General features: G+C 45.8%; 1 protein-coding gene across 23 annotated transcripts in view; it reads right to left on the reverse strand.

Annotated features, from left to right (window-relative positions):
• NRXN3 (neurexin 3) overlaps positions 1-12,582 on the reverse strand; it is a 1,624,030-nt gene that overhangs the window by 1,440,914 nt on the left and 170,534 nt on the right. For 5 of the 23 annotated variants that reach the window (XM_033850765.2, XM_033850767.2, XM_033850766.2 and 2 more), the window contains exons 4-5: positions 12,016-12,034; positions 3,392-3,413 (exon numbers count right to left, since the gene is read on the reverse strand). The exons of the other annotated variants lie outside the window; for them this stretch is intronic. In XM_033850765.2, coding sequence (XP_033706656.1) covers positions 3,392-3,413; positions 12,016-12,034 — 41 coding nt within the window. The remainder of the gene's footprint in view (positions 1-3,391; positions 3,414-12,015; positions 12,035-12,582) is intronic. 23 annotated transcript variants of the gene reach the window in all.

The following is a 12,582-nucleotide window of genomic DNA, read 5'->3' on the forward strand; positions in this document are numbered from 1 at the left end:
CATGCCTCAGTTTCCTCATCTGTCAAACAAGGATAATGATAGTGTCCACATCATATGGCTGACCTGAGGAATCTATGAGTTGACATAATTAACGTACTTATAATTAATGTGCCGTGGCATACAGTAGGTAACATATAAGTGTTTGTGTTTATTAGTATGGGGGTAGTGGTGTCATTATTAACATTATCATTTATACTTGAGCCACTTAGCACGACAAGCATTGACATTTAAATCCTGTACCCTGCCTCTACCTGAGAGGCCCTTCTCTTGCACCTTCTATTTTCCACTCACCTGACAAACTCCTACACTTCCTCCAAAACCCAGTTAACTTGTGATTTTCTCTCTGTAGCTTCTCCCAAAGCGATCTCACCTCTGGTACAATCCATCTCTTCTCAAGCCTGGACAGTCTGAGGGCTACGCCTGCTGTTCTCCACTCCAGGACCCTAAATTCCAATTGCTCTAGGTTCTTACTCCTGACATGATCCTTTGAAGTTTCTTCTACGATTCACAGTTCTCTTTGGAGATGAGAACAGGCCCTCCATTTGGGGGAACAGACTTCTGTATGTCAGCAGATGGAGCCTTGCAAACCCTTTCATGACGAAATGTATCCAGAAAGAGAAGCAAATGTGATCTTGTGCCTTGGGTACCGTGTCCATCACAAACCCCTGGGCACCGGCGTGCATGACCTTTGCAAAAAGTCGCATTGGCTGAAATGTCTCTGTATTGTTCTTTGCTCAGCAATGAATTATTCTGGGTGATGAACATTTTTCCTTGAGTAATTTCTCAAATAGCTGAGCTGGGAAGCCTAGGAGTTTTGGACTGGGAGGGGGATAAACGGTGAGCACTACAGTTTGTTCTCACAGAATATTTGCTGCTCTAAGTGCATCCTAGACAAACAGTGAGCGTTTTCAAAAGAAGAAACTTGCCAAACTTTAGAAGAGAAAGGGTTTGTTGTGAGTACAGTGATGAGGCCAGAGTGCTGTGGGAGACGGAACTTCACTACTCACTAGTTCTCTAACCTTGGCCACAGCCCTGAAGCCCTTCGGAGAGTCAGTTTCCCCACATGTGAAATGGAGGCAACAGTCTACCTTGTAGAAGGGGGATGAGGAATAATGTACGCGCACACTTCTCACAAGGCCTGTCATACAGTGGATTCTCAATCAACAGTAGCTAGTGCTATTACCAAGTTCTATCAAAACTTTCCTTCCAAAAAAAAATCACATAAAATTTTAAAAGAATCAGGAAGGTGGAGACCAAATAGAAATGCATTCCTGTGATATTAAGGCTGAGATTTACCAGGCCACAAGTAAGCAAACATCGGTCTCCAAAGTAACTATAACTCAGCCAGATTGCACACATCTCTATTTGCAAAGGCCATTTAATAATATGTGCAGTTCTACAATGTGGGGTAATAAGTCAAGTTCCCACAGAAGGGGGCATGTGGACAACCAGAAATAGCTGGAGGCTTTAGCTTGCCACTGCTTCCTCTCTGTCCGTTATTTCCAGATATCAAACAAACAAGTCCAGGTCTCTTTTATTCAACCCTGTTTTCTTCTCTTCTCACCATTTGCCTTCCTCTCGGTCACAGCTGCTTCTTGAGTGTAGCAATCTCCACACTCTCCGCCCCATCTCCACCCCACTGAAGCTGCTCTCACCACAGCTACCAGCGATCTCCTTTTTTTTTTTTTTTTTTTGCGGTACGTGGGCCTCTCATTGTTGCGGCCTCTCCCATTGCGAAGCACAGGCTCTGGATGCGCAGGCTCAGTGGCCATGGCTCACGGGCCCAGCTGCTCCGCGGCATGTGGGATCTTCCCGGACCGGGGCACGACCCCGTGTCCCCTGCATCGGCAGGCGGACTCTCAACCACTGCGCCACCAGGGAAACCCCGAAAACTTTTTAAAAATCAGAAAAGAATGAAATTGAAAACAAAGGCAGGGGAATGAAGCAGATGCTAATAACATGGAACCTACAATTCCCAGAATTCTCCTCAGTGGACATAAACTCTAAATGCCCAGAAGGAAAACAACAACAATAAAATCAACTCCCCAAAGTTGCAATCCATCTTTACAAGGTCAGTGCCAAGTGAGTACAACCTTTGGCTGTCTGGTCAAGGTTGGTGGAGTAGGATTTATTTCTTTATTGTTCCAAATGGTTTAGTAAAGAATTGTTTCCACCACAGTGCCCCTACCTCTCTGAACAAGAGCTATCCAGTGCAGAGGAATGAAAGCCTTTACTCTGGTGTGGCAGGAAGAATTACAAATCGCTGAGTGGGAGTACCACTTCCATGAGGATCCTAAGATGGGTCCTAGATGATCCTACTGTTCTCTGGCTATAGATCTGAGGAAATAAGATGAGTGAAGGTATGGTGTTCTGACAAGAGCACTGGACTAGGAGTCCTGAGACTTTGGGTGTTGGCTTTGCCTCTAGGTATCTGATTTTTTTAAAGTTACTTGACATCTTTGAGCCTCACCTTTTCCATTTGTAAAACAAAGGCTTTGGCTAGACTGGTGGAGCCACTTGGCAATAGTACACTACAGCATACTTCTAAAAATACCAGTACCCAGGGCTTGTCCCCAGAGATGGACCAATCGGTACAGGATGAGACCCAGGCATCAGAGATTTTAAAGTTGAGAACCACTGGGCTAGATCACCGTTCATTTCAGTTCTAAGATTCTGATTCTACAGGAATCTTTCTAGAAACCAGGAAGCTTTCTTTCTCATCATATAGGATCAATCTGAGAGAAGAATCTGGCAGAAACCTAAGTGACCTATTTGAGTGATAACACAATCTACTTTTCATCTCACAGTGGTCTATAAACCTATATTCTTTGCAATAAGACATCTTTAGGGGTAGTGCCCATGCCTCTGTCCCTGGCCATCCCAACCTCACACAGACCCTATTAAAATAGGGTTTAGCTAAGAGAACGGGGCAGGAGTTGGCGCCAACAAATGGAAATCGCTCTTCGCGTCCGAGCAGTTCCTCATGCCGAACGCAGATGCTGATCATATTGGGTTGCCATCTGAGCAAGAATCTATTTTCCCATGTCCTTTCCCTTTCCCTTCCATACTCCAGAGGTAAATTATCAAGTTCTGGTGTGAAATCATCTCACTGATCAGCAAGTTGTGGTGGCTGAGACAGGATGTAGCCTATCTTAGAAAACTGAGGCATTAACAAGGCAGAGCAATATTTAATAGTATGATTAGGGTGGAGTTAGGTTTGGCCTTGGCTTAGAGAGAGGGTTGGGGACAGGATTAGGGATAATGGTAGTACAACGGTTAATTTTATGTGACTTGACTGAGTCATATGGTATCAAGACACTTGCTCAAACATTATCCTGGGTATTTCTGTGAAGGTGATTTTTGGATGAGATTAACACTTAAAACAGTGGACTGAGTAAAGCAAACTGCCCTCCCTAACGTGGGTGGACCTCACCCAGTCAGTTGAAGGCCTGAATAGAACAAAAAGGCCGACCCTCCCCCAAATAAGAGAGAATCCTTCCTGTCTGTTGGTCACAGAACTAGGACATCAGCTCTTTTCCTGTCTTCAGACTCTAACTGAAACATCAGCTTTTCCTGGGTATCAGTCCTGCGAGCCTTCAGACCAGAACCACACCATTGGCTCTCCTGGGTCCCCAGCTCAGCCTGCAGATCTTGGGACTTGCCAGCCTCCATAAAAGCACCAGTCAGCTCCTTATAACACGTGTCTATCTCTCTTTTATGCATCCTGCTGGGCCTCTTCCTCTGGAGAACCCTGACTAATACAGTTGAAATAGGGCTGGGAATAGAGTAGGGGTTACAGTTCGGTATAGGGTTAGGATGGGTCTGGGGTTGGGATCCAAGTTAGGACTGCAGATAGATCCGGGCAGAGGCTTGGGGTTGGCTTTGGCCTAGGCTGTGCCTTAGGACTGTTTGGGGGAGGGTACAAATTGATGAGGGAGACAAAACAGTGAACATCTTTTCCTAATGGTATTATTGCTGATATGACCTTGAAAAAGAGAACAGAAACATTACTGAGTGACCAACAAGTACCAAGTGTTATTCTTGATTCTCTTATTTACGTGAGGATAATGGCAATAATTGTTCTTAAAGCTCAACTGTGTGGGGTTTTTTTTTTACTGTTATCTCATTTAATCCTCTTAAAAACCGTCTCAAAGAGATATTACCCCATACTTTTAACACAATAAGAAACTGAGGACCTACAAAAGTAAGGAACTACTAAGTGGAGGATGTGATGTTTGAACTCAACTCTTTCGGACTCCACCCTCCAGAGGGTAAGAAACCGGATGGGATGGATCCCTTCCTCAGTGGAGGGTCAGGAAATGCCTCTGGCTAGTGGGAAAAGGCGGGAAGAGGAAGCTATATTATCTTTCTTTCAGGGTAGCAGTGACACCTGTGTTCTCGGTCTGGACTCTGATTTATAACTCCCTTCCCTGAACAAGGCTGGAGCCACACTTTCCTTCCAGGGAAGACTGTGTCCTCCCTCAGCCTCAGCAACATGTGGCCTCCCCATCTATCTTGTGCTCTGTGACATCGTCAATGAGTTATTTCCCAATGTCCCATTGCATTCCCAAAGATGCAATTTCTTTTGTATTTTTCTCCTCTTTCAGAAGCCTCCTTCCAGAGATACATAAATGCTGGATTCATTATATCACTCTCAGGTAGAAGCCTGTGTTAAAGAGGCTTCGATCGGCCTCTTAAATAAAGCTGGCAAAATATTGCACTTACTCTGGGCTTTCTGTTTCCTAACGTGGTCAGCCCGTCTTCCCCTGCTGGTCCCACCTGCTTTGCCAAGGAACCCAGCATTCTCTTCCCACCCTGGTTTGGCTCGTTAACAAACAGACTTAGAATCTGAATAGGTCCTTTCATCAGCAGATTTTTAACTCTCATGAGGGAAAAGACAGGTGCTCAATTTCTATTTCCCCGCAGGGGAAGTTGAGAAAAAGAAAAGTGAGATCATTTAAATCAGGTGAATCCAGAGAAAAGCTGCAGCTCTGATTTCTGGGCAATGCTTCCTCCTTTGTGGAGGCCCTTCTGCCTCCCTGCAAGACCCCTGGAGGCACCCCACCTTGCCCTTGACCCTTTTGCTTCTCCCTCTGCCCCTCTATCCTTTTTCCTCACTGGTGCTTTTAAAAATCATTTTCTCCTCCTGAAGCATTTAGGCAGCTCTGAGGTCCTGCAGAAAGCATGGGACTTGGGGATTAGAAAACTGTGGTTCAAATCCCAGCCCCGCTCCTAGCTGTTTAGACAAGATACTTAACCTCTCTGGACCTCAGCTTCATGGTCAGCACCTGTGAGTGGCAGTGGCATGGCCCTCAATGCACGAGGTCCCTGCTTCTCGAAGAAGCCAAATGGATGTGCCTGGAACAACAGCAGACCTACAGTGTCTCTGGGGGACCAGTGTTTGCGACACCCTATAAGGGATCTCAGAGCCCTCCTCCAAGTCCTCTCCAGCCCCTGCTCCAATTTCCTTTCTGCTTCCTCTCCAGCCTGGCCTTTGAAGAGACATTTAACTTGAGGAAAGTATATGTGCTATTTGGGAAGCCAGATGAGGCAGACAGGCCCTCGTGCTCCCCAGGATGCTCCCCGCTTGGCCCTCAGGGCAAGCGACCCCAACTCCCAGCTGCCTGTGACCTACGGTTTCACTTCCTGGATCAACACGGAAAGCGCCACTTCTGGAGCTGCCAGGAACCAGGTGCCCAGGCCACTCACGTGGTGTATATTTATAACTTCTTGGGCCCTGACTACGGGCCAAATGTTGCATTCACAGCTAATTTCCTATTAATTAGGTGCTACAATTCCTCAGCTAAGAGAATAACAAGCCAGACAGGAGCCCTGAAGTTCAAAAATGCCAGACTATGGTGCACATAGAAGCTGGTTGGGGGGAGGGGGGCCTGGAGCCAACATGGGAAATGGGGGAGGGGGAGAAAATGTACTATTCTGAGGGCTGCTTCCGCAATCATGAAACTATTACTTGTTGGCCGTATAAAGCCTTTAGTAGACATTCTGCTGAGAATGTTTCTAACACTTGCTTTCGGGGTCAGAAGAGACTGAAGGAATGTGGAGGATCTAGTCAAGGGGTGGAACGGGGGTTCCTTGGCTTCTGAGCCAGTGTTTCTCTGTGATGGTCCCTGGACCTTTGCATCAGCATCACCTGGTCCAACCTGAATCACTTGGGGTGAAATGTGGGAAACTGCACTTTTAACACCTCCCCCCAGGTCATCCCTACGGATACTAGAGTTTAGGAAACATCGTCCCAGGGTTACTGGGATTTCTGGGCCATAAGGAGCCAAAGGGCCTTGGCTAGAATTTATAAACAGTTCTAAAACTCTTAACTGTTTACCAAGTACCTTCCATGCACTCCCTCTTCTCTTTAGTTCTTGCAGCCCAGTATGAAGTAGAGGCTACTATTATCCTATAAATGAGACAGCTGAGACTTTCAAAAAGTAAGGAGCTTGGCTAAGTCAGAGATCTAGGAAGTGGTGGAAGCAGGCTGGCCCATTCTAGGTGCATTGGATACTGGGTTTATTTGCTAAAGACATCTTCTTCCAGTCTCACCAAATCAACACAATGAGACTCCTGATAAACTTCTGAATCTTCTGTTCAGGCCAATCAGTACATCCAGCTCTAGGAAGCTGGAAAGGATGGGATAAGCCAGGAGTATGAGACAGTGACCAATCAAGGGACCCTCTTGTACATGACCAGATTCCAGAACGTTAAGAATGCAGCGATGGCGTTAGACTGCCTCTTTCCAAATGTGGACTCTACTCCACTTTCTACTTTAGAAACTTTGGGTAAGGCAGTTTATTTCTCTGTGCCTCAGTTTCCCCACTGTATAGTGATGATAACAGCAGTGAGCACCACACTGTGTCATTGGGAGGACTGGGACGGCACAAGACTTTGGATCTCCCACAGATTCTAGGCTCATCGATTGCGTCAACCACAGTGATTCAAACCCCACCAACCCTAGATATCTCATCCTGTTTCTCCCCAAAGGTAATACCTGAATCATTAGCACAGATACTTTGCCTTTGCTCTGGGGATGTCTCAGATTGCAAAGACTGATTCCTTGATAAAGGCTTTATAGGACATTTCCTTTTGCGCTATGAAGTTCTTCCATAAATAATTACACTAAACTGGTTACCGAAAGAAATGATCAAAACCCACAGCTGGAGGACAGTGGGAACTTTGTTCTGACAGTCTGTCCAGGCACCTGACTCCCTTTGGGACCCAGGAGGATGAAGAGAGGAGCACAGAGACCCACTGCGGAAGAGCTTTCACACTGGAGATGTTAAGGGAAAAGGCCCAGGGCCCAAGGGTAGACACGGGCCTCAAATTCAGAAGGGACAGACATGAAGACTGACAAGGAAAGAAGACATCCAAATAGACTTTCCTTGAGTGTCCCATGCAGGACCGATGCAATGACAACGTCGTAGCAAAACAGCTGGATGGTAGCTTGGCCAAATCGAAGATCTAGGAAGTGGCAGAAGCAGGAGATAAATGCAGGAGATACAACGTGGGAGAAGAAAGCAACAGTGCAGCACACGATCCCCTCACCCAAAGAGGGGCCTTTAGTTCTGTTCAAGAACCCCCAAGGGATGCGTTTCTCTCTTGAGCCTAGATCATTACTCACCTTTCCTGGAATTTACTTAGGAGGCACCGAATCCTAGCCTTAGGTTTTTGCATATGCTTGTTCATGTATTCATGCCCCTCAGGGGAAAATATTTCCTTAAGCAGAAAGCCTTCCTCTCAATGCGAATATCCCTTTTTCTCCAAACAATAATGCAGTAAAACCTTGCTAACGGGCTCTAACTGGACTGCTCTAATGAAGTGGGCATTAAAGGACATTTAAGAATAAATGCAGACTTATTATTTTAGCACAGAAAATGACTGCATGGAGGCAGGGAGCTAGCAAGAGGTCTTGGCAAACCTATAAATGTTTGCTCTAGGAGATAAGAATCAGCTGGAACTAGCTTGCTAGGCTTGCAAACAGTTTGCTGGCCTTTAGTCTTAATTAACAAGCTTCTCCTTCCCTTCCTCCAACTCCTTACCTCCACTATGTGGACAAACGCTAGCCCACCCAAGGACCAGCTTATTACAAATGCTACATGGATGAGGCCCTGTCATTCCAAAGACAGCTCAGCTCAAACTTCCCAAACAATGTGTGAGTGTGTGTGTGGAGTGGGGCGGAAGCGGTGGGAGGGCGGGTGTTATAAACTGTCCCCGATAGGCTATGAGCATAGCCATTTGTCCTCCCCGCCCCTAAATGTGAAGTTCCCTCATAGATTCCAGGAGGGGAAGAACGATTAGGCTAGAGACTGAAAGTAAGCAGTGGACTTTGCTGTCTAAATGTATCCATTGCCCACATCATATTACCCTAACAGCCCATGTCTTATTTCTCTTCCTGTCCTTGGTTTCCATATAAAGGTGACTGAGGAGGAATTCTCCTTTTTCATTTTTAGAGAGCAACATTTCAGGGTAGCTGTTTTGTCACATTTCAGCAGGGAAAGGCTAATTAATTAAGCTAGACCGAACTTCCCCCCATCCCACCCCTGAAAGGCAGAAACCTGCTAAACCAACACAATTCAGAGCCATTAACTCCACAATTATTCAAATGGGAACAATTTGCTTTTTATTTCATGCTTCCAAGTTCAGGTAGGCACCTTATGATTTTTGTTTGTTTTTAAGATGACACCTTTGCAATAATCATCTGGGGCATTTTCCCATGCACATCTTTCTTGGGGAAGATTAACTCTGGGTTTCACTGGACCCCATAGTGAAAATGCTGGAGCTCAGATGCCACTGGCTTTTCATGGTCCTTTTCCAGTCATTGCAATCATTGATCAGTCACTCCTACCCCCGGACCTTCCTGTCTCCTGGATTCTGCAAGTCTTAATAACCCCATTTCACGAACTGAAGGAAAGAGGCAAAGCTAATTCCCAAAGGCCTTAGTGCCTCTAGCACTGTGCTGGGCACGTGGTCTGCACTGGGTGAATAGATGTTGATTGACTTCTCGATTGATTGACCCACATTAGAATGCAAAGCCTTAGCTCTCTGGTGTGTTGAATCATACTCTTGCCCAGAAAAAAAAAGAAATGGCGTAGTGACTCTGCTAGGAAGCTTTCTCTCAATTAACACTATCATCCCTCCAGTCCACCTCAAAGTATCAGATCTGTCTTCCCACCAGTTGATTCAAACCTTTGCATGGAAGAGTGTATTTATTCATTTAACAAACATTTGTGGGAGACTCTTATATGCCAGTAATGAGGGATAGTCAAAAATGACAAAACATGGGCTTCCCTGGTGGCGCAGTGGTTGAGAGTCTGCCTGCCGATGCAGGGGACATGGGTTCGTGCCCCGGTCCGGGAAGATCCCACATGCCGCGTAGTGGCTGGGCCCATCAGCCATGGCCACTGAGCCTGGGCATCCGGAGCCTGTGCTCCTCAACGGGAGAGGCCACAATGGTGAGAGGCCCATGTACCGCAAAAAAAAAAAAAAATGACAAAACACATAATTCAGAGGAGGGACCTCACATTCCTCTAATAACCTCAATAATGGATATAAAATTGCAACTATGATAGTTCTAAAGTGCTACAAGGACATTCAAAAGGGGAACCTGGACCCCTATTCCAGGGAAGATTACCTGGGAAAGCACCAACTGAGCCAAGCCCTGAAGTATGAAAAGAGGTAACGCCGGGGAAAAGGGAGGAGTGGGGGCAGAGTAACCACCCTGGCTGCAGACCTTCACTTTCAGACAGCACGGAGTCACTCCTCCCAGCTTTCAAAGACCCAAGAAGAAAGCCGGGTCTCTTGCTTACCCTGGAATTGGAAGCGAAGGCTTGCCCTCCATGAGCCAACATTCAGCACCAAGCCCCTCTGTCTAGCTCCCACTGCAGTTCTGCACGGGATGAACATGCCACAGTAGAAACGCCTGGTATTTGTTGCTGTTTTATGGTTGGAAAGGTAATATGTGATTGTAGAAAATAACTTGGCCAGATAGTTTCAAAGAAGAAAATTAAAATCATCTGGTACACAGAGATAATCACTGAAAAATGTCTGTATGTTTCTTTAGAGAATTTTTTCTAGGGATGGATATAGATACTTTAAAAAACCAAGATCGTACTTTATAGAAAGAAATCTTCTGCATTTTTTACCCAAATATATGTGTATCTATATTTATCCATCTAAGTACATCCATGCTCTCAAATACTCTTCAAGAACATCGTTTTTAATGGCTGAAAAATATTCCTAATATTCCAAATATTAGATATCATAATTTAACTATGTATGTCCTTCTTGATGGGCCATTAGGATATTTTTAACTGGTCACTATTCTGAATGATGCAATAATAATTCTCCAGCATCTAAAAGGTGATCACATTTCCTAAGGAAAACATCTGAAGGTGGGAGTGCTGGGTCCCCATGCTGTGCTCTCCTTTCCACTTTTTTTTTTTTTTTTTTTTGCGGTACACGGGCCTCTCACTGTTGTCGCCTCTCCCGCTGCGGAGCACAGGCTCCGGACGCGCAGGCTCAACGGCCATGGCTCACGGGCCCAGCCGCTCCGCGGCATGTGGGATCTTCCCAGACCGGGGCACGAACCCGCGTCCCCTGCATCGGCAGGCGGACTCTCAACCACTGCGCCACCAGGGAAGCCCCTTTCCACTTTTTATCATCAGCCATACACAGTGAGTCTTTGCGCCCTGGGGGTAAAGGATGCTCTCTACTGGAGGCTCCACTCTCCACCAGGGTCCACTTTCGAGAACCCATTTGGAAGGTCCTGAGTCAAGACCCAGAGGTTCTGCCTACAGCAATGGACCAAAGTCAGGGTCACCAAATCACATGAAAGCTGAAACCTTGACCTGGGGCCCCTCAGCACTTAAGCCATTGAGACTCTTCCAGTCAGGCCAGGATGTTACAATGACCAATTTTCGGATCCACGGCACATTCCTTAAATTGAGGTGGACCTTATTGTGTGTGATCTCAAAATTCATAGTTTTTAAGGAGGAATATCCATTCTTAACCTAGTTCCTGGCAGTTCCATTGCCAGCGACGCCCTGAAGCTGCACATGTGTTCCCAAGTGCAGCAGAAGACAGCGAGCAGCAGGCGAGCAGCGTAAGTGCTTCACCTGGCGGTGGAAAACGATCACATTCGTTTCGTGTGACCCAGCTAAAGACATGACAAAGGACACACGACTTTCACTGCATCCCTCCCATAACATCCTCTGAACTTTATTAGTAATGATATTTCAAAAGTCCGACACTCACAGGTAGAGCCATGAATCACTAGCTGCAAACAGATACAAACTTTGCTCTATTACCTTTTCTGTATAAAGATTATGAGAACTTTACTGTTTCATAAAGGTTTGGGGATTAAAGATATATTTGTAGGCTTTATGATTTCAAAAAGTTTGCAAATCTGCTAATCAAGCTAATCTATGAAAACACTGTCCACATACGTATCTGCCTTACTTCTCTGCTTAGACTTCCAGGGCAGCTTAGGGCAAATGGTACCACTCCATCTTTTTTTGTAAATCGCCTCTGCCCAAAAGCGTAAGTTGAGTGCTCTGCACATAACAGGTACTCCTCCTGCCCCCCAAAGCTGTGTATTGGTACCATTGGTAGTGAGGACTTCGTGTGTGTGCGTGTGTGTGTACATATATACATACATGTATATACAAATACATAAACATACACGCATATAAAGTCCTCACTACCAATGGTACTAAAAGCCTACAGAGGGTCAATTTTCCTTGGTCACCAATATAGCCCCTAGTGCAGGTCAGTGTCATGACATGGTGTTCTGGCTTCAAATACAGTGGGATGAAACAGGTTCCCATTCACCCAGTCTCTAGAACTGTTCCCTCTGATACGCGCTCTTAGTTGTTCTTTAGCGCTACTGTTTTTGGAGCCCACGCTCCCCAACAGAATCCACCACGCTCTTCACTGACATATGGCCTTTGCCTTTGAAGAAGATGGTTAATTCTCTCTGGGTCTCATCTTCAGGAAGGAGATGAGAACTGGCTGCTGAGAAGGAGATCTGGATTGATGGAAAGAAAACTTCTCCTGAACCAAGATAAAAAAAATGGGGCAGGGGTCTCAGGAGATACAGAGCCTGAGAATGAATCCAGATCCACTGTGAACTAGCTGTGTGACCTCAGACATGGTGCTGAGTCTCTAAGTCTCAGTCACTCCACCTCTGAAATGAGGACAATAATAATAACCCTCTCCAAAGGCTGTGGTGAGAGGAGATGAGGCTTTCCATGTCAAGAGCCTGGCAAGGGTCCAGCACAGAGTTAGCACCCAATAAACATTAGCTGCACTTTTTACTATTGTTGTTATCCTTGTTATTATTACTTGGAAAATACTATAGCGCCAAGGTTAGGACTACAGTTCTCCGTTAGACTGCCTGGGTGCAAATCCCAGCTCCTCCATTAATTAGCTTTGCAACCTTGGGCAAGTTATCTTTGTCTCTCTGTGCCTCATCCACAACATGAAAATCAGATTGATCTTTCTCATGAAGTTGCGAGTTGAAATCAAGGAGGCCAAGTAGAAAGTCTGGCATGGTGCCTAGCATGTAGAAAACTC

Source organism: Tursiops truncatus, chromosome 2 (genome assembly GCF_011762595.2).
Source record: "Tursiops truncatus isolate mTurTru1 chromosome 2, mTurTru1.mat.Y, whole genome shotgun sequence".
Taxonomy (NCBI): Eukaryota; Metazoa; Chordata; class Mammalia; order Artiodactyla; family Delphinidae; genus Tursiops; species Tursiops truncatus.